The sequence below is a fragment of the Leuciscus leuciscus genome (genome assembly GCF_965113295.1).
Source record: "Leuciscus leuciscus genome assembly, chromosome: 5".
Taxonomy (NCBI): Eukaryota; Metazoa; Chordata; class Actinopteri; order Cypriniformes; family Leuciscidae; genus Leuciscus; species Leuciscus leuciscus.
In genome coordinates, this window is record NC_138729.1 from 11,426,172 (window position 1) to 11,449,517 (window position 23,346).

Here is a 23,346-nt window from a genome sequence, read left to right on the forward strand (position 1 = left end):
GTGACTTGCTCCTGGAATTAGCCTAAATGCAGATCTTAGAATATTTTAAGCCTGTAGTTATTAAACATTATCTGTTTTAATCAAATGACACACCCAACTGGTAGAGGCTGGTCTCCTGAGAGAATCAAATATTAAGGACTCTGATGAAGATGTAACTTTACATCGAAACGTTAGTGAAGTCATTGTTATGCACCGTAAATAAAAAAAAATTAATAAGTAGACATCTGTGTTGCACCGGCAATTCCTTTTTTCAGAATCAAATATTACTCCCAGCACTACAAGTTAGACTCGCTGGGGGTCACTGAGTCACTGTAGTATCCAACTGTATCAGGAGATCACATGAGCTCCATTGTCTTCACTCCCATTGGTACTAGTCATTGCATCGCTACTCATTTGTATAAAGTTGAACTCTGCTCAACCTAATTTTCCCAAATGGCACGCTTGTTGTGGACTTGCAGACTTGTGGTCTTCACTTGTGCTTGTCCGTGACTGTGAAGTTCCTACGGTCCGGGTGTCCACCATTGTATGATTCAGAAACTCACAAGTGCCCCTTTGCGGCTGCTGAGCACTCTTAACAAAAAAAAAATATATATATATATATGGCCTATCTTTTTTATTATTTTTTTTTTATTATTATTAATTAATTTACATTTTATTTTATTTCAATTATGCCAAGCTCTAAAAAAAATTATTGGGAAGAAATTGTGAGTATTTTTTACAAAAGTCAAGTCAAGTCACATTTATTTATATAGTGCTTTTTACAATACATATTGTTTCAAATCAGCTTTACAGAGATAACAGGAAAATAATGCAAAAAAGTTTGTTTCCAGAAGAAAATAGCTTCACAGTTCAGCTTAAGTAAGTAGGCTAAGTTTTTTAAAAAGTTTATTTATATATATATATATAGCCGCTCTGGAGTAAACCTTGATGTCATCGTCCAGCTCAGTTCAGTTCAGTTCTTGTATAATAGTGTCAATGCAGGCAGATCATTATTATTGTTGAATATTATATTAAATGTTACATTTAAATTTGATGTCCCCAACTAAGCAAGCCAAGCCAATGGCTACAAAGGTGGAAAAAAGGCGACAGTGGCAAGGAACCAAAACTCCATCAGGTGCAGGGCCGTGCACAGACATTTTAAGGGGCAGTGGCCTAAACCAAAAAAGGGGCACTATTTAGTTTTTTTGGGTGCCAACAACAGAAAATTTTGTTATTTGTATTAGATCTGATCGAGAGTACAATAATTTGATTAGACAAGCAGCTAATTCTAAGAATGCGATATGTTGTACACAGGGTGCTTGAAAATTCAGCTTTGATCACAGGAATAAATTACAGTTTAAAATATATTAAAATAGAAAACAGTCATTTTAAATTGTCATAATATTTCACAATATTACTGGGGGTTTTTTAATAGTTTTTTATCAAATAAATGCAGCCTTGGTGAGCAGAAGATACTACTTTTAAAAACATAAAAAAATCTTACTGAACCCAAACTTTTGAACGGTAGTGTATATTTTGACACATTTTACAGTGTCTGCTTTAAGGGCCTGTTTCTATATTTTTCACGCTGTTTTTCTGCACATTCCTTGCGTTTCTTCTCCATCTTGCTGACTATTTTGACAGATAACGCTGACTTTTTCTGACCAATGCATTACATCAGCACAAACCCAGCGCCGCCAATTAAGCAAAACAAAACAAAACGAATGGGCCAAATGTACAAATTTTATGGGCCGTTAAAAAGAAAAAGAAAAAATAATAATAATAAAAATAATGTATGAGTATGAGATGTATCGGCCCAAAAAGCACGTCGGCCCACCGGGAAAGTGCCCGGTATGCCCGATGGCCAGTCCAGCCCTAAGTTGTTAGCACTAGTAGAAAGAGCCAGAAGCCAGAAGACCAAGAGCAAAACATTACCGACATAAATAAAAACAAATGACTAATTTCGCAGATTCAACCACTGTCTTGCATAGCCTACCTGTTAATACGACAGCTTTCGTGAACTGTCGTATACTGTGAGTGATGCTGCGGAGCGAGCGGGAAAACCTGGAGCGGATTAGCGGAATCAGCGGAATGCTTTGAGCGGAGCGGTGGGGGTGGGGAAGAGGGGCACCTCAGTCGATGAGGGCAGAGGGGCAGTGGCTCTAGCCACCGGGCCACCCCCCTGTGCACGGCCCTGATCAGGTGGCAGAATGGAGAAAAAAACCTTGGGAGGACCCAGGCTCAGTTGGGAGCCAGTTCTCCTCTGGCCAATGAACGAACAGTGTATGATTATGAGTCAGGCAGCATTATAGGTCAGAAGTCAGATTGGTTTGGAACAATCAGAATATTATCCAGTTCCATCTGGTTGAAGATCGGAGTTACGCCGGTATGGAGACGAGTTTGTTGAGGATCAGTGTCAATGGCTGTCGTGCTGATGAGGCCTTCACAGGGGAGAGTCTAGTTGACACAATCTCTGCTGACACTTCAGGGATGCGTTGTGGTTGTGTCTAGGCGCAGGTCCTCCATCTGGTCTGGACACGGCCTGGATCCGGCTGACTACAGATGTAATATAGTGTAAGAGGATTTACAGTCAAAGACCCAGAACCAGATATGATGAATGAAGACCTGGAGTCAAAATTATAATAAATTAAAGAAAAGTTTTACTGAAGATAGTTTGCAGTTTCATCAGCAGAAGTCAGCTTCAAGACTCAATGGAGTTTGTAGGCCGCCCCATTTACAGTTACAAAGATCACAGCAGTTATACCCTTCACCAAGGTCTAAGCTACGTCCTTGCTTCAGGTTGAATGATTCTCATTGGCTAAGAAATTGATAAACAAAGTAATTTTCCATACATACTGTATACAGAAAGACTGAAGCATATCTCCATCGAATTATGCAGCTGACACTCGGACCCTGAAGTTAGGCACGTCGTGACCTTTCAAGTCGCAGAGTTGGGTTGATGGGCGCCAGCATGTCCAGAACAACAACTCAATCTCCAATAATGCCAGTGCCTTCATATATATATAAAGCTTTGGTCTAGTTAACCTGGTTTATTTCTTTTTATTTCCTTTTGCCTAGTAGAAGTTCTGAATGGCCGGTAACTTAAATTTTTTTTAGCCAAATTGCAGATGAGTGAAAAAGTTAATTTCAAACCCTGTTGGTATCACAAGTTGGGCAGTGTTTGAAACCCAAAGGCAAATATTATGACATTGAATGCCAGATTTTGGAGGATGATGTAGCCCCTATTGGGACTAAAAATATGTATACAGATGGGACTCATTAAACGTGTAGCGGCAGTTACATCACAACATAACGACATTAAAGTCCGATATACAGATGTTTTCACAGGACTAGGCTGTATTGAAGGGGGGCAACACATCAAACTCAAACCAGATGCTCAGCCTGCCATACATCCACCTGGACGAGTTCCGGTGGCCCTCAGGAACAAACTTATGGAATTGAAAGGGTGGTGGAGCCCAGAGCTTGGGTCAACAGTATGGTAACTATATGGAAACCGGAATAGAAGAAATTCAGAATATGCATTGACCCAAAAGATTTGAATGCTGCAATTGAAAGAGAGCATTACCCAATGACAACAATTGAGGAGATGGTGACAAGAATTACTGGCGCTAAAGTATTCACCACACCCTGGTTACTGGCAAATAAAATTGGGCAAAGAGAGTTCCAAATTATGCACTTTCAACAGTACCTTTGGAAGATTTGCCTACAAAAGACTGCCATTCAGAATCAGCTGTCCTGAGAGATGTTTAACAGAATTATGTCACAAACATTTGACGACTTGGAAGTCGTTGAAGTGATTGTGGATGACATATTGATCTGGGGAGAGAATGAGCAAGAACATGACAAGAGACTGGAAAAAGTAATGTAGCGCATCACAGAAAGGAACATGAAACTAAATCCAGAGAAATGTACATTCAAAGCTAAAGAAGTGAGCTACACGGGTCACTTGCCGACTGCAGATGGACTTAAACCAGACCCGGAAAAGGTGGCTGCTGTCAGGAACATGCATAGACCACAGAACAGAGCTGCAACAGTACCTTGGCATGGTCACATACTTAGGAAAATTCCTCCCACAACTATCTGATGTCACAGCCCCTCTATGACTCCTCTTGGAAAAGACTGCAGAATGGTGCTGGGAAGAAGCTCATGACAAGAGTTTGAGGAATTACAGAGGATGGTCTCAGGAACAACCACTCTCAAATATTATGATCCAGCAATGCCAGTGACACTCAGTGTGGATGCATCCAGCTGTGGGGTAGGTGACGTGTTACTTCAAAATGACTGCCCCGTAGCATTCGCTTTTAAAGCGTTTACTGAAACACCGAAGCGCTGGGCACAAATTGAAAAAAGAATTGGCAGCTATTGTATCAGTAGATTCAGTACACATTTGGCAGACACTTCACAGTAGAAATTGACCATAAGCCTAAAAACAGAAACAAGAACTGTCTCTGTTTTCCCCATCGTCAAAAGTTTTGTCCTAAATGGCTGGCCGGTAGAAAAACGTGATTTGCCTGACCAAGCAAAACCTTACTGGGATTATCGTGATGAATTGACTGTCGAAGATGACATCCTCCTAAAAGGTAACCACTTTGTCATTCCCCAAAGCAAACAAAGATTCATGTTACACAAACTACATACCAGTCACCAAGGCATTGAAAAAAACTAAACGACTAGCGAGAGACATAATGTTCTGGACAGGCATGTCGATGCAAATTACTGACCTAATTTCCAAGTGCCCACTGTGCAATACATTCCGGAGAAGAAACTGCAAGGAGCCCATGATAGGACATTCCAGACAGACCGTGGCAAAAGGTGGGCTCTGATCTCTTTGAATTTGATTCTGAACAGTACATTGTACTTGTGGACTACTACTCCAACTTCATAGAAGTGAACAAGGTGAAAAACATTTAAAAGCACAACCATCATTCACACCTGTAAGCAGCACTTTCACTACATACGGTGTACCCGAAATGATGATAACTGATAATGGCCCAGCTTATGCATCAGCTGAGTTTGCTTCTTTCAGACGGTCATATTTAAATGCATTCAAGCACATTACATCATTACCAACGTACCCACAAAGTAACGGCTAAACAGAACAAAACTGTCCAGGTGATTAAGTCACTCTTCAAAAAAGCTAAATCAGACAGAAAAGACCCATACATTGTGCTCCTAGACTACCGAAACACACCCCTGGAAAACCTCCCATCTCCAGTGCAAATGTTAATGCGGCGTAGGACTCAGACACAGCTACCCACTGCGCAGACATTACTTACTCCACAATGCATGACTGGTGTACACAGACAGCTCAAAAGCAACCAGCTAAAATCAAAACAGTACTATGACGGGTGCCAGAACCCTGCCGGATCTTAAGCCGGGTGATTACATGCCGGTACAAGATGCACATGCAGTGGAAGCCAGCAAAGGTGGTTGAAGTATGTGAGGCACCACGTTCTTACATAATGGAAAGTGACGGTCAACAACTCTGACAATATAGAAGGCATCTCATACAGACCAGAGAGCAACAACAGAAAAGCATCAACCATGATTCAGAACAAGAGTACATTTCCCATTTGCCACCCACAGGAGAAAGAGGAAGTCATGGAATCGAAGCCCAGTCCAGGGTTACAGAGCCCATTGTCAATGTCCAGTTCAGTGTTACTCAGCATCACAGAAGCGAGATAGCCAAAAAGAGTTTGAAAACCACCGATGAGATTAGACTTATGAACTGAGACTCTTTAGGATGCACATTAAATTAACATTTACTTTAATTTACTTTAACTGTTAGTAATGATTGTTTACTGTCATGTAAGGGTTAGATTACTGAAATCTAACTGAAATCTAATCATTACAAAGTAATGATTGTTTACTGTCATGTAAGGGTTAGATTACTGAAGGGTTAGATTACTCCCCCTGTTTACTGAAAAGGGGGAGATGTTATGTCTGGTGTCTTACCAGTGGAGGGCGCTAATAGTCAAGGCTATACTTTGAGAACAGAGACGAATAGAGTTCAGTTGTTATTGATCTACATGGCGTTCGGTCCAAATTAATACAGTACTGTATTTTTCAACATGCCCCCTGATGTAAATTCAGGCTTTGTTTTATTGTAACTTATATTAAAGTGAAGAGATGTTTGCTTAACTTGCGCTCTGTGCTGTCGTTGGCTAAAGTAGATTACATGATCTAGCACGCACGCACACACACCTCATTGCTATATTGATACTGTGGGGTTTTCATTACAACATTTTTACACAGTATTGGTATTTATTTAAATTGGTATTGTAATTGAATCGTATTGAATGTACTGTGAAGGAATACCAATGCTTGTTTAATAAAATAAAAAAAAGATTTAATTCTGTTGTATTTCGCAGGTAGTTTAAATCTGGATTTAGATTTTTTTTAATGTACTGTAAGGGAATATTAATATTTTTATATTGAAAATTATGTTTTTGGTGAGGTAAATTTCATATAATGTAAAAAAGATTACATTATGAGCTCAGAATTTTATTACATTTTGAGAAAATGATTGCATTATGAAAATGTTAATACAATAATAATGTAATACTTATTACATTATGTGCAGTTTTTACATTATGTGCAATTATTACATTATGAGTCGCAGTTTCAGAGTGCTTCTGATTAAATTATTTTGCCTTGTAGATTTTGCCTTTTTCAGGGTAGATAATTCAGGAACAGTTTAAAACAGGACCACTACATGTCAAAATGAAGAGATCTCATTTTTAAAATAGATGCCCATAGTTGTTCATAACCTAGAAATCACACAGGTGCAATCATACAAGTACTTAGAAGTGCATATAGACATCTCTTACGTGGGGCAAGCATGTTAATTGGGTATGTGAAAGACTCCACCATAGATTGTATTTTTTACGAAGACTGTGGTTTTATGGAGTTGATAGGAAAATTATGTTCCTTTTTTATCAGTCTGTACTAGAAAGTGTGATCAGATATTGTCTGTCCACTTGGTACGGTGATCTTTCTTTAAAATCAAAAGATACTGTTCGAACTATATATTGTTCGAACTTCGATGAAAATGATTGGACTGAAAGACTATCCTAGTATTCAGACTCTGTATGAGCAATGCACATTAAAGGCAAAAAGGATTTTAAGCGACCCATCTCATGTACTCTACCACTCTTATGAACTCTTACCGTACCTTCTGGAAGAACGGAACAGGTTCAAAAACTTTTTTGTACCGTTATCAATTAGACTGTTGAACATTTATTTTTATGTGTATGATGTGTTTGAATATTTTGTTTCATTTTTTAATGTATCAGGTATTGGCGAAATGCTGGCTATTGAGTCCATTACAAGTTTCCCTATCAGGGACAATAAAGTATATTTCAATTTAAAAAATCAGGTCCTCCCCTTTTTCTGTGTTTACATTGTCATGGGATTTGCACATGTCATCATTTCCTACGCAGCACAACCCTGCACTTGAGATAAGAATCAGGAGTACTTGGGAAAGTTGAGATGTGTGGTGTCCCTCAATGTGAGTTCCCATGCAGGGATAAATTATACAAAACACACAAATACATGCACACACACACTAAATAGAGGATTGATAGAACCGCTGACGTCTGACGTCCTCATTTTGCCAGCAGAAGAACATTGTGAACTAGAATTACTTCTGCATGTGAAATCAGAGATGTACAAATATGCTGCAGCAAACGAAACTGCTATTCTGAAGAAAATATTCTGCCCCACCTGGTTCTGTCAAATCATACTTTTATAATATAGCTTAAAAATGAATGGCAAAGCAAAAGAAAATTCTTCTATATATTTTGTGAGTAACAATTCACAGATACAAACTGCTAGTTTGATCACAGCAAGAAGGTTTGCTCTAGGCTGCCATCTGTTGGTGCAAATTGTATGATGCAGCACATGAGAACTTTTCCACCCAATGTACAATGCATCGATTACTTCTTTGACTAATGGGTGTTCATCTAAAATATTTGAAATTAAACAAAATGTAAGTAATGTTAAGTAACTTTAATAAATTGCTTGATTACAAAACTGATGATTCTGCTCCTGGCTTCTGATTGGTCAATACAGCAACAATCGTGCTAAAATACACAAAAGAGTGCAACATTGCCCGCCCACTTTTTTCATGGCATTGGCCCATGAAACAAATATTTTTCAAGCACTTTTTCCATACATGTTTCCCATGGGGATTTTTAAAAAGTCTTTGTTTAAAGCTTTATAAGCCATGAACCAAACCAAACAGCTACGATGTGATTCACAACATTACAAAATTAATTTGAAGTCAGACAAAAAGATAAAGTTACAAGACGCAACAGCTTTAATGAGGTAAAGTACTATAATTCCATGAATCATTGCAAATGACATGATAAAATTAAACCGATGTTGAAATATGAATTTATTTCATTTAAAATGGTTGATCATACACTGATCAACCACAACAATAAAACCACTGACAGGTGAAGTGAATGATTATATCATTACAATGGCACCTGTCAAGGGGTGGGATATATTAGGCAGTAAGTGAACCGTCAGTTCTTGAATGTAACATGTTGAAAGCTGGAAAAATGGGCAAGCGAAAAGATCTGAGTGATTTTTCAAATAGTGATGGCTAGACGACTGGATCAGAGCATCTCTAAAATGGCAGGCCTTGTGTGTTTCTGGTATACAGTGATTTGTAGCTACCAAAAGTGGTGCAAGGAAGGACAACCGGCATCAGGATAATGGGCGTGCAAGGCCCATTAACGTCCATGGGGAACAAAGGCTTGTCCGTCTGGCTCAATCAAGAGCTACTGTAGCTGAGGTTGTGTAGCCACAGACTGGTCAAAGTTCCCATGATGACCCTTATACACTGCAGAAAGTGCCTACAATTGACGCGTGAGTGTCAGAACTGGAGTATGATTCAATGGAAGAAGGGTGCCTAGTCTGGTAAATCCCGTGGTTTTTTGTTTTTTTTGGTCTGATGGGCGAGTCTGAGTTTGGCAGATGCCAGGAGAATGTTACCTGCCTGACTGCATTGTGCCAACTGCCAACTGTACATTTTGCTGGAGGAGGGATAATGGTATTTGGCTGTTTTTCAGGGGTTGGGTTAGGCTCCTTTCTTCTAGGGAAGGGAATTTTTAATGCTTCAGCACACCAAGACATTTTGGACAATGCTTCCAACTTTGTGGGAACCATTTGGGGGAAAGAGGAAGGCCCTTTTCTGTTGCAGCATGATCAATAAAAAGCAAGGCCAATAAATATATGGTTGAATGAGTTTGGTGTGGAAGAACTTGACTGACCCGCACAGAGCCCTGACCTTAACTCCATTAAACACCTTTGGGATGAACTGGAACGGAGATTGCGAGCCAGGCCTTCTCTGCCTGAACACATAAATGCTCGACTAGATGAATAAGCTAAAATTCCCTCAAAACTTGCCCAAATCTAATGGAAAGCCTTCTCAGATAAGTGGAAGCTGTTATAGTTGCAAAGAGGGGACCAACTCCAGATTAATGTCTATATATTTAGAATGCGATGACATTACAGTCCCCTTTGGTGTATTGGTCAGGTGTCCTAATACTTGTGTCCAAATAGTGTATAGTCAAACATTGAAGTATTTTGAGAGTGCAGCGAGACCAACTCTACGTCATTCACGCTTCTTCAGGAGAGGTTGTTCTCTGGACAGCTCTTTTGGCCGGTTTGTTCACTGTGGCTCTTTGATTGGTGAAATTGTCTTTATTGCACCATGGGTAATGTAGTTTTTCACCAGGCATTCCACTGTTAAGCTTTACTGTCACTCTGCTATATGTGGAGACATAAGGAATGAAATTTCAACAGAAGCATATACCTCAGAGCTCACAACAGATGAGACTATGTTATATATATATATATTTTAAAAATCCCTATGGACAAAATGAATGGAATTTTTACTTCTGGATTCCGACTTTTGCACTCTTTAAAGTAACAGCTTTTCATTTCATCCACAGCAAATAATTTACAACTATTTTGTTCCGAAACCTTTTTCATTGTAACATTGTAAAAGAAATTGTAGCACGTCAACTTACTCTATCAGTAGGAAAGCAATATTTACATAGCTTACTGCATTCGGTGTCTGTCTGCTAACGTTACATTATAAAGCAGTTAAAGGAGCCGTATGTAAGATTGTGGCCAAAACTGGTACTGCAATCACTTTCAAATTACTGTAGAGCGGTGTATCCCCTCCCCCTCCCCCTGACTCGAGGTTGCCAGATAGGCTGCAGGATCCAGCAGGAACGTAGGCTACTACAAGGAGCTTCCAACTAGAGCAGAGCTGGCAACCCGGATGCCGAAACACTACTGACTTCGTGATTGGTAGATAGGTGGAGGGTGGAGCTTCAGGCCAAAACACAACATGACAACATCAACATCAGTTGAGGGCTGCAACTTCACTTTTTAAATGACAATATCCTGGCCGGACTACTGTTGTCAGAGATATAAGTATTTGAAATGAACATGATTTCTTAATGTCTAGTGACATATCAGGGCCATTTTATGATTAATTGAAATACATTTCTTACATACAGCTCCTTTAAGTGTTTCAAAATCCGTGTGTAACTAATTATTAACGTACATATTTTGGAGATTTAAATCGAATATGATAACAACAAAAAAGTTTATTTACAGACAGTTTAAATTAGCGTTAACGTTAAATCTGCGTGCAGAATTGATGTAACTTAAATGGTAATTATAATACTCTTACAATAACGGCGAAAGTAAGGAGGTGGTTGTTTGTCTCTTGCCGTCGCCGAGTCCGTCTCGGACATATATGGCCGGATAACATTTCCCTCAGCAATGTCCATCATTACAGGTGTTTTATTGACCTCACTTATGAGCATCACCAAGCCACCGCAGGCTACAGCATACATGACCCTGTGGTTGACCTGGCCGTGCGTCACTCAGAAAACAAAAAGCCAATCAGAAGAGAGGCTCATGAATATTAATTAGAAAGGCCAAAATCGACCTGTTCTAAGCAGAGCTCCTGAGAAAGGAGCTGTAAAAATTCATTGGGATGGTTTTTGGTACTTATACCGCAAATATATATTCTTAAGGACATCAAAACCTAAAATAAAACTTCAGAAAGGTGTGCAATATGGGACCTTTAAAAGAACAGCATTTATTTGAAAATAACTTTTTATAACAATGTGAAATTATTTAGTTACTGATTTGATTTAATTAATTTACTGCATCCTTGCTGAACAAAAGTATTCATTTCTTTAGAAAATAAATAAATAATTCTTACTGACCCCAAAGATAGTGTGTATATTGCTAATAGTATTGCAAATATTTCATTATAACACAGAGTTTGTGTGTGTGTGTGTGTGTGTGTGTGTGTGTGTGTGTGTGTGTGTGTGTGTGTGTGTGTGTGTGTGTGTGTGTGTGTGTGTGTGTGTGTGTGTGTGTGTGTGTGTGTGTGTGTGTGTGTGTGTCAGTAACCAGTTTTGTTTTGATCAATTTACTGTCATAGTTTTCCCAGTCTTTGGGACTGTGTGTGTTCTTATGGTGCCATCAGCCAAATAGCTATGTTACTGCACTAAAGGTAAAGGCTCAGGAAAGAAGGAGGCGGAACCGGAAAGCGATCAACGTAACTTTAATAAAAAAAAAAAAAAAAAAAAAAAAACATAAAGCAGCTGCCCCTCACGAACGACTGCCACATATAAGCATAATAAAACAACAACATAATGCCTCAGGGCTGGTCCTCTCTCGTCCTTCACTGTCATTACTTCTGGAGCTCATGTGGGGCTCAAGACCCACCGAGGATGGCAGCCAGCATCTGTCCCACTAAGTGGCAGCCCCTCACTGATGGCCACCACATATAAACATATTAAAACACAACATAAATGTCTCAGACCTGGTCCTCCTCTGTTGTCACTAGGGATGCACCGAAATTTCGTCGGGCAAAAATTATCGGCTGAAAATGGCATTTTTGGTTTTTGTCTGAAAGAGAAAATAGGCCGCCCCGGTGCATCCCTAGTGATCACTCCTTTTATCCTTCCGAAGCCCCTCTGTGGGACTCGAGACTAGTGTGACGCTCATTAACCCTCGCACCACCAGCCTCTCTCCATTCCCACAGCTCTCTTCCCTGCCCTACTGCTGTTATTTTATTATTTTCCTGAGGCTACAGATTGATTCATAAGTCCTAAAGACCCCCAACATCTAAGGGAACACAGGTCATTAGACCTCAGTTACTCTCATTAAATCTTATGTCGCTTGACTCTATTTTAGCTGCACTCCCTTCTACTTCCCTTCCTCCTGGTCAATAATAATAGATCTGCCAATAGGAAAATACCGTAACTGCGGTGTGGGGGCGATGAAGGTCTCAGAACTAATTTGGCAGGCACACATTGATGACAGACTGTCTGTGTGTGACTAGGCTTGAATTTCAGGCCTGTTTTGTGACTGTAAAGCAATACTCCCTCCTCCCATTCTACTTTCTTGCACCCTAAACGTGTCTGATGTATTTCATTTCTTTTTTTTCCACAAAACTAAACCCAAATCTTTTCATAGGCTACTTTATTTACAGCATATTCCTTTGCTCTTTAGATCATTGATTAACTTGTTCCTTAGCATATTCAAGGCAGAATGGAAACATTAAGTGTGTAGTAGGAAAATTAGTACAAGGAAATAACAATATAATACCAAGAACAGAAGATACATAGTGCAACTCTGGGCTAATTAATAAAATACCTGCTCAACAACATTCAACCCTCCTCCCACAATCACCGGTGGTTTTTCTTTTTTCAGAAGGGTGAACGTGCAACTGTGTATGTGTGTGTGTGTGTGTAAAGGCATAGGTTCACAGCGTCAGGCGGTACTTAAATATTAAAGGCTCTAGGGAAGCACTCCATTGTTTGCCCTCCATTTCAGAGAGGCAGTTGTTGTTGGTTGGTTGAGAGAGAGAGAGAGAGAGAGCAACGACAACAAAGACAGTGCCAGTGCTGCTGGGAACTTCAGCGAAAGCAAGAGAAGGTGCATTCAAGTGTTAAACTACCTGACAAAGGATGTGAAGCATGAAGAAACCAAGACAGAGTCGGCTGTAAAATGTTAACAGAAGTTGGACTTTTCGTACATTAAACATGGATGGAACTGCGAACGGTACGGAAGAACCTCAAGAGGCCAACGACGTACCGAATAGACCTGAGAAAGAAGAGGACAGGTAGAACTTCCCCATAGAAATTTTCACAGGAAATTGCTTATGAATTAAAATAAGACATATTTGAATTTATGCTTAAAATAAAATGGAAAAAAAAGTTATTTGCAAAATGTCAATTTTTATCTTATTTTTGTCATTTCTTTTCTCAGATTATGCATGCGTTTCTTAAATTAAACTTTAATACAATTTAATTATATATATTATACATAAAATTTGGATTTCCGTTAAATAAACAAATGGTTTAAATGTAAATGTATAGTCTAAACAATGAAATCACTTTGACAAGTCACGCAAATAAAGCTTTTTTTCTCATAATATTTCTACAAATATTTCTCATAAGGTAATTGAGCATGTTGCATGATGATGGTTATGTTTTGTTTTTGTTGGGACAGCTGGTTGGGAATAAAAGATCATTTGTAAGAGGATAAAACCATACAATATACAGATATTTTACCATAACCTCGTGTGTACAAATTTCATTGCTGCAAGCCACTAATAGTAAACAGATACATGCAGCTCAGCTTACACACTCTTTACCAGCTGACCTTGTGTATCTGAAAGAGTAAAATATTGTATGAGGGTGATTTAATGGCCTCAAAAGGAATTTATGTGGCATTTGTGCAATTATTTTTAATCATCTAGTGTCATTTTAGTGTATATATATATATATATGAAGTGGGTTTTATATTTTGGGGAACATTATTTAAGTTAAATTGTCCAAATACGTTTTTGGGGCCTTTGTACTTAAAACCATTTCAAAGTCAGCACTAAACATCTCAGGCAAACACAAAGAGATGTTTGTATCATATTGAGCTCATTCTGTAGGATCTCGGATAAGGATGGGCCCGTGTCCGAGGCTCCTGTCGAGAGTGATGTGGACACTGGGGCACAGAACTCCAGAGACAGCCGTAAACTGGACTGCATCATCTGCTACAGTGCGTATAACCTGGGAGAGAGACTCCCTCGGAAACTCTACTGCGGTCACACGTTCTGCCAGGCCTGTCTGAAGCGGCTGGACACCGTCATCAATGAGCAGGTAAGACTCAAGCGACCTGAATATGCTTCATTACAATTTTCATGAATATTTGCTTGACCTATTTCAAAGTGCAAATGTGATTCTTGTTGTCAGGTAACACTCATAACATGAGTGATGTAAAGTGTTATCTGGGTAAAATGTCAAATGTGTGTTTTTTTTTTTCTTTCACACATTTTCAGCAATATATTCATCCAAGTATATGCTCATAGAGAACCTGGAAAATTAATGAAAATGTATAAATTAAAGGTGAAGAGTAAATGCAATATTATTTCAAATACTTTCTCCTATCCCATTTTTATGTATTGTACAGACACCTATAAGCAGTGTTGGGAGTAATGCATTACAAGTAACACGAGTTATGTAATCAGATTACTTTTTTAAAGTAACTACTTTTTACTTTTAAATTTACAACAAAATATCAGAGTTACTTTTTGAAACAAGTAAGGCAAGTTACTTTGTTTTCCCATTTATTGACTGACAGCTCTCCCGTTCCTGTGTTCAGAGAAATCGGGAGTAAATGTGCAGAGGCGTTGTGTGTGCTGTGAGAACATGATGGTTATTGTAGTTCTAGACTAAATGTGAGAATGCATTTACTCATCCCACAAAAAGAGATTCAGTATTCCTCAAAATGAATAAAAACAGTGAAATACAAACTTAGAATATTATGTAAACCTGCAATAATTAATTGAGAAATATCACAAATATACTTTATGTATTTAATCTCACTTTATGAACTAAATGTCTTTGCTTGTAATTACAATAGTTTTGAGATGACACCTACTTTCTATTCAGAGCTGTTCACATCTTCGGATATGAATTCTCATATTACGAGCTCTATGAGGAAGTGAATGCTTTTTACAAGTTGAAATGGCACCTTACAACATGGCACCTTTTGTTTTAATGTCGTGTAGACAATCAGCACTGGGATTTACACACCCAATGAAATCTTTAGAATCGGATGCAGGACTGGGTTTGCGCTCAACAGACTTTAGGTGTTCGACTTGAAGCGGCGCTGTGCAAACTGATAGGTGTATGTAGTGCCAAACAATTTTACATCGCTGAAGAAGAGACAAACGTGCCAATTGTCTTTAAAGATTATTTATTCCCTTGCAAGGAAAGGTCAGCAGTCATCAAAGTACCACGAGAGTGATTAGAGAGCAGACAGCTCCATATGCTTTCGATTAAATCTCGTGGTACTTTGATGTCATACACCGATCAGTCTGTGCAGCGCCAATTTAAATCAAACACACCTTTTGGAAACTTTTTGTGCCGCCACATGGTGCTCACTGCAAAACCAAATGACATCAAGTTCCTCTCTAGACGTCATGGGTGGAGCTTGACCTAGTCCAGGTCCACCTCTGTGAATCTAATGGGTGGAGGGATATGGTTACGGATAGGGTTAGGGTGTGGTTGGACCTTCTAGCTCCAAACATTATGCTCAGATTATATCCAGAAATTCCACTTGAGTTTGTGCCCTCCAAAAAATTAAATGATTAGTGGTGAAACATCTTTTACACTATAATTAAAGATTTGTGAATTGTATTAAGGCAAGACAATACTGGTAAAACCCACTCTTTTTTTCAGGAAAAGGGTCTATTTTAATATACTTTCAAGTGTTTATTACACTATCTATTTGAATCAATTATATATCCTTAAGGCAATTTTCTCAAAAATGCACAAAAATCTCCACGCCGTTTTCAGTTTTATTCCTATCTATATTCTGAAGGTTTTTACATAGGTGTTTATTAATATTGCATAATTGACATACTACATTTTCTTCGCAGCTAATTTAATTAATGTGAAAAATTTGAATATTGACAAAACTACTTTTGAATGAAGTACATACTTTCACAAAGTTATTTTGACCTTTCCTAATGTGTTGATGTCCTGTTTTACACCTCACCTGTGTGTTTTTGTCTCTCTTCCTCGTAGATGTGGATCCCCTGTCCACAGTGCAGGCAGAGCACTCCTCTACCTCGCGGGGGCGCCACTGGACTAGACCTAGACCTGGCAGCGTTTCTGGGTGTTAAAGCTGAAGTGGAAAACCAGCGAACCTACAGCCAGAAAGCTCCACTGGAGACCAAAACTTCCTTTGTAAAGCAGCCAATCACAGATCCACCGCCTTCAGCCTGGGCCAACACGGCTCTGACAGAGCATGGTTTCCGCAGAAGCCCTTGCTGTAGGCACTGCCTGCTCTGCTGCTGGTGGTGCTAGATTCATCTTCACACTCCAATCAATCTCTTTCTGCTTATGGATGGTACATAGACTGAACTCCATGAGCGTGAGATTACAAAATATCTTGAGCAGAATTATTATTATGTTTTTTACAATGGATATCCCACTGTCCAGAACTTACAGATTCCTTTACAAAATTGCCTGGGACAATAAAATGCAATTTATTCGGGTACCAAATGGATCAGTAATATAACAAATTCTGCAAAACTCAGTGTGGACTTGTGCTCAAAATGGAACAGGATGTATGGACATACTTTTAATATGATAAAGATGGAAGAATGTACAGACTGGATTTCAGATCTTAGACAATCCAATAGAATAACAGATGATTGTTACAACACAACTCAAACTATGGGAATCATTTGTTTGTATTCATGATTTGTTTGAACCAAACTGTCAATCAGCTTCCAGTTTAAATATCTCCTGTGTTGTTTTCCAGCTCTTTAACAACTAAACTTAAAAAATAAAAATAAGTCAATATAACAAAATTTAAACATGAAAATATATCAAGAGGAAGAGAATCTCATTCTGACATCCAGAGTTTGAAGGTTCGGTCATAAGAGCAGGTTGCAATGAGCTGTCCGTCAGGTGAAAGGTCCAGTCCCATGACCTTCCCCTCATGCCCCGCCAGAGTCTTCAGAGGTGACCAGCCAGGATGGGTCCACACTTTTGCTGTGTTGTCATATGCACCAGTCAGCAAATAATGGCCATCGTTAGCTAAAAAGGAAAGAGGACCCTGTTAATATTGACACTCCAAAAATGTCACAAATTCAATCTAGGTAAATTAAGACTCATTCATTACACAGAAGGTAGACCTATAGCGAAAGATAAAAGATTTGTTCACCCAAAACCTGTAAACCATGTGAAACGCAAAGACTTTTTCATTTTGTGTAATGAAGTTGCCGACTAGAGGGGTGAGTAAATAATGACAATTTTTATTTATGAGTGAATCATCCCTAAATTACTGAAAACCTCCTTTTGACTTGAATACTTACGTTGGAACTTGACTGAGGACACAAGGTTCTGATGGGCAGGGATTGTGTATATACACCTTCTCTGACGAAGATCCCACACTTTACAGGTGTTATCGCCACTTCCTGTTGCCACATGAAAGCTAGACAAGAAAGATTTCAGGGTTAATTATCAAATTAAGATCTAATAACAGTAAACAGCTTTAGTAAATCTTCCAAATATGCCCTTTCTTTTTCTCACCCATTTGGTGAGAAATTGAGGCTGTAGATCTCTTTGAGGTGGCCCTCCAGGAACATGATGCAACGACCAGTCCGCAGGTCCCAGACACGGGCAAATGAATCCAAACCACTGTAGCAATGACAAATGAAATTAATTCAACAATGAGCTCCACAGCCAAATATAACATATCCTATTAAATCAATAAAATGCAGGTTTGATAATCACAACATGAAGTGGAAGCCTAATTGGTTCGGGCTCTGGTAAAGCAAATATTGCAAGTGTGAGGAACCATACACAATGGATTAAAGATTTTTTTTATTTGGCCTTAAAACATCCATGCTTGGACTCATAATCATGAGCATCAATAGAGGGTTGCGCCTGTTCCTTTACAAAAACAGTGGAGTGCCTCAGGGTTCAGTGCGAGGCCCTTACCCAGTTCCTGCCAGAGAGCCGTCTGGATGGAAGTGCAGGTCATGGACACCTTTACTGTGACCCTCCTGATGCAGAATTTCTTCTTGGACCTCAAGATCCCAAAGTCGCCACGAGTTATCATAGCTTTAAGAAAAACAAAATATGCCAATTCTGTTAAATATATGACAAAAGATGTAGCCCAACAGCAATATTCACACCTCTAGTTTTCTTTTACCTAATAAAAAACTATAGTAAAAATGAATAAAAGAAAACAACATACCAAGTTGTGCCCAAAAACCGGCCAGAGGGATGCCAGGCCACCCGAGCCACCCTCATTGAGTGCCCCTCAATGTCTGCTATTGGCTCATCACTACAGATACATGTACAGGTGAAATGTTACAAAGATTTACTCCAGAAACTGAGACAGAAAATGCAAGTAATACTAATAATACACACCTGTCTAAACTCCACAGCTTAACAGATCCATCGACAGCACAGGAGGCCATATTGACATCCGACTCCTCAAGTGTGAGTGTGGCTTGAGGATGAAAGCTAATCGCTCCCACGTTGGTAATGTGACCTGAGAAAGAAAAGTTCACCATCAATTAATCCAATGTTGCATTGTAAGAAGGAAATGAAAAAGTATGACAATGACAGACTTCAAGAATAAACACCACAAACCATATTTGTTATATTTACCTCTTAATGTGCGAATTAGCGTACAATCTGGGACTTTCCACAATTTACACAAGCCACTCCTACAACAAAGACAAAGACATACTTGGTACAAAAATGTGTCTTTTAAAATCTTTTAAACATTACACGCTGCAAAAAACATAAATTTTACATTTTCATTAAATTTCATTTATTAATTCTGAGAGATTTTTTTTTAAAACTATTCCTACAAAAGATGATATGGCCCACAATCTGCCTGCATAATAAACTAATAACTGTGTGCCAAATGGAATTGTTTCCGTTTTAAAGGGGGGGAGGGGGGAATCATAACATCAAATATTTATTTGATTTAGTTAATAGAAGTTAGCGGATAAACAATAGAAAAAAGCTGACAAAAACGATTCATGTTTATTTAGTAAAACAAAAAAAGTGCCTGAACTTAGATTAGGTGAGGTAAAGGTAGGTTGTTCTAAGCATCTTGGAGAAGTTGCCACAGTTCTTCTATGGATTTCTAAGTCTCTTCCTGTAATTTAAGACTCTATGATGGGAGTTGTGTATGCGCTACACCTTCCTGTTGTAGGACTCCTTGTTCATACTATAATCTCATTGGATTATATACAATATTTGAGAAAGTCTAGAAGTCTAAAATTGATAAAACATCTAAATAACCCTCTAACAATGTTTTTGTGAAGAATGCATAAAAAATTTAATAAATAATAGTTCATTTAAAAAAAAAAATATAACACATACCATGACGCAGTCACAAGCAGTTTAGAGTTGGGGCTAAACTGGCAGTGAGATATTGGACGGTCATCACCAATTTGACTGCAGAAGTTATTCACATTCTAAATAAAACAAAACCATTTTAATAATTACATACAGCATTAAAAGAGACAGAAAATTACAACACATCATAAACCCTGTGTCTTTTTCCACTTGGTATGCTGTCGTACCCGGAGGTTCTTGTGAAGCTCTTGCTGTTTAACTGTTCTTGTAGATTCTGGAATCTCTTTTTGGGCCCTTGCAGCATCTAACCTTTGCACTGCTCTGGAGAACCAAACAAAATCAATTTAAAATGTTTAAATACACAGTTAATGACATTTGGTTGCATTTTATTTATATTGTTAGATGTTACTGTAAAACATCATCTATCCCGTGTTTACCTGGGCAGTGAATACTTGGCTAACCAAAGACGTGCCTCCTTCAGAGATGAAGGTCCTTCATGGTACCATGTCTGCTGATACTGCGCAAAACACATGCATAGATGATCACCATTCATTTGACATTCAAATATTTTATAGTCTATGATAACTTTTTGAAATTGGACTGTTCCTACCTCATCTTGACTGCGTTTTGATTTTTCATCCTCTTTCTTTGATTTCTTCAAGGCATCAGGACCAACTACTGAAAGAACGTTCCTCAATCTGAGGAAAATAAACAGTGGAAACACATAAAAAACCCTGAACTCCAAATAAAACTGGATTTTCAGACATGCCTGTCAGTGTGAATGTTAAAAGTGATTTCAAGCAGTTTCTTCTGTCATTTTGGACATGGTGTATGTATATGTAATGTCAAAAACAAAGCGCAGGAGTAGCACACTAACGTTCAAAAGTTTGAGGTCAGTATGATTTTCATAAAAAAAAATTATTCAGCAAGGATGAATTAAATTGATCAAAAGTGACAGCAAAGACATTTATAATATGGGGGTTTTTTTTATCATGGTTTCCACAAAAATATTAAGCAGCACAACTGTTTTCAAGTGTGATGATGATGATGAAAAAAATCATGTTCATGTGACACTGAAGACTGGAGTAATGTTGCTGAAAATTCATCACAGGAATAAATGGCATCTTAAAATATAATTTATATTCAATTGTAATCATATTTCACAATATTATTGTTTTTACCGTATTTTGATCAAATAAACGCAGTATTTGTAAACATAAGTGACATTATAATGACAATTAATTTCTCCAAATAGCGAACAAACCCCATTAAGCCGCGGTCACATTAGACTTTGAGCATGAAAAAATTTCTTCGGATACTGAAACGGTCCTGATATGACGTCATGCTCTGAAGCGTCTTTTTTTTATAAACATGAATTCAACATTTAACAAATAGTAATGCAGTCAAAATGTAAAAATATACAATCTACTCGACTTTAATGCAAACATATCGGGGGTTTTTATTCAGCCAAGAGGTCATGCCGTGACGTAGCGATTTTCTACTGGTCACACCTTCAAGTGATGCGAATTCGCAGGTCAGAGTTCACCAAACTTTAACTTTGGAATGCAGCAAAAAGCAGAACTTTTCACATGAGCTTGAGTTTGCGGTCTGACACATTCGCATACGTATGAATGGAAGTCAATAGAACGAAAAATGTAGTGTGACTGACCACCCCTTATATTGTTGTATTATGTAAACAACATGCAAAATGGCTAATCATCACTTTTTTAGCAAGAATAAGCAGCAGAACTATATACAAGTCACCCACCTCTCTCGTCTGTCTGCAGGCCCCTCCCCGAACAGCGTGATTGGCTCGCCAAGAGCTCGGAGGCAGGCCTTGACCTCCACATCATCAGTGGAGACTGTGATTTGTCTGGCTCTTTTTCTGCGCTCAAACTCTGCCAGCACTTCAGCCTGACGCTCACTCACGCGCTCCTCCATCTCCATGGACTCACCTGAGGAGAGAAAAAAAGAAATAAATCACACTACTAAAGAGCAAACAAACTTCACTTCCTGTCAAAATAACCCTATAAAGCTTGACTTGATTTTTTTTATTATTAATGGAACCTTCAGACAAAACATAAAAGAGAACCTAAAAAATGTTTGCATATGTGTGTTATGTTCTGTATCATGTTTGATAGATCAGGCTTTTATGGCTCATTTCCTATGATATAATGAAAACATAGAGCTCACACTTGAGGAAAAAACAAATAAAACATTAATTTATAGGCCCAAACTGAGGAAAAATATGCAATTTGGTGCAGTTGTTGATATTTATATAATGGCCAAAAAGTTCAATGAAATTCTGATAGCTTGTATTGTAAATCAAAGAGATCTTTATAAAAATACAGCAGACTACTTACATAAACGGCATATAAATATCAGTCGTCACACTATATCTCCCAATAATATGTCTTAGTAAGATGAAATTTAAGTGTTTAGTTTTATTTGTGGGGGACAAAACATAATGCAACCCAAGACCGTGTTGATGGAGAGATGAACAAATAAACATACCTCAAAAGCCTGATGTATCAGATTTGATACTCACATTTAAACATGATTTTTCTAAAATATGATGTATGAATAATCAAGTAATCTTAAGGTGCTTTAGTCCAGTAAATGTTCATTTTGAAATTATAATATAAAGACATGTTTTATTACATTTATTACAATTACACTAAAAGACCTTTTACATGCTAAAAAAGTATGAACTATCAATCACAGGGAAAGGCATGTAGTAGAAGGTGTACAACTGTTTTGATCATGTTGATTAATTAGAGGCCATGGAAATGTATGCATCAAATATGATACAGTTGGCTTTACAGGGTTAAAACAATTATATTTCAAGATTTGAGTGGTTTGAGTGGTTTAGTGGACTCCTATTGTCCAAACACTAACATTCCCTATCCAGAACAGAGCTGCTTTGAAATATCAATCTTACCACTGGAGAGGTTAATATGTCCAGACTCAATGCCAGCTTTAACAGCATCTTTGGTAGACGTTCCATCACGACCAAGACGACTAAGACGCTCCTTCTCCTTTTCTTCAAGGCTCCCATAGAAGATTCTGGCCCTTTTCACAACTGGAACTTCGTCTTCATCCGACATTGTTTCAAATATTTGTCAGGCAATCACAGAATATCTGATCTGAAACAGAGGCACAATTATTGAGATATCATATCATGTATTACAGATAATATATGGACAATACTACGTCATACCAATCAACCTAACCTTTACTTTGGTTGCTGACAAATTCAATATCATCAAAATATTATAATTAAATAGGTGATTGTTGGAATACACACATTCAACAAAAGATTGGAAATATTAGGTATTATTTAAAGTCAGACGGCTGTAACTTATACGTTACTCCTAAACTAGCAAAAACGTACTGTGGTTTTACCGTGATATTCTTTGAATTACTTTGAAGTACCGTGTAAACACCATAGTATTTGAATACGGCAATCATTAACATAAACCATATGATACATCACTGTACCACAGAACTTTTTGCAGGGTGTTCAGAGAACTAAACAAACTTTATCTAAAACATGAGAAATTAATGATAAACTAACACATCCAGCTCTTCACTCACCCTTTATGCTTTCACAAACGCACAAATATGGTCCTTTAAAAACAGTTTGTTTTTATGATATCTAATGTGTACTGTCTTCAAACACGACCACACGACGCGGGCTATCCGGCGCACAGTATTTCCGTCATATCCGCCTGTTTTACTTTTTACCATGAATAAATAGTGACATCTAGCGACCGATATATGTCAGTCCGCACGAGTGGAAAAACTGACTTTTATACAGTCTATGGTGGAAACACTAGTTTGACATTACGCTAATGTGTTTTCTGTAGGGCTAGTTTTCATGCTTTTTAGTGAAACACAGTGA

The 23,346-nt window shown here is 38.2% G+C and overlaps 2 protein-coding genes across 2 annotated transcripts; one reads left to right on the forward strand and one right to left on the reverse strand.

Moving 5' to 3' along the window:
* Positions 1-12,800: 12,800 nt before the first annotated feature.
* Positions 12,801-16,782, forward strand: rnf224 (ring finger protein 224). The gene is made up of 3 exons (XM_082169538.1): positions 12,801-13,171; positions 13,994-14,204; positions 16,137-16,782. Exons 1-3 carry the CDS (start codon positions 13,092-13,094, stop codon positions 16,416-16,418), a joined length of 573 nt encoding a protein of 190 aa, XP_082025664.1. The 5' UTR covers positions 12,801-13,091; the 3' UTR covers positions 16,419-16,782.
* Positions 16,683-23,163, reverse strand: prpf4 (pre-mRNA splicing tri-snRNP complex factor PRPF4). Its single transcript, XM_082169537.1, has 14 exons — positions 23,040-23,163; positions 22,384-22,588; positions 21,211-21,397; positions 20,053-20,140; positions 19,880-19,959; positions 19,670-19,763; positions 19,467-19,561; positions 18,741-18,799; positions 18,498-18,621; positions 18,322-18,411; positions 18,063-18,185; positions 17,652-17,759; positions 17,435-17,553; positions 16,683-17,156 (listed from the first exon to the last, which is right to left on the reverse strand). The coding sequence occupies exons 2-14, from the start codon at positions 22,547-22,549 to the stop codon at positions 16,963-16,965; spliced, it is 1,527 nt and encodes a 508-aa protein (XP_082025663.1). The 5' UTR covers positions 22,550-22,588; positions 23,040-23,163; the 3' UTR covers positions 16,683-16,962.
* Positions 23,164-23,346: the final 183 nt, after the last annotated feature.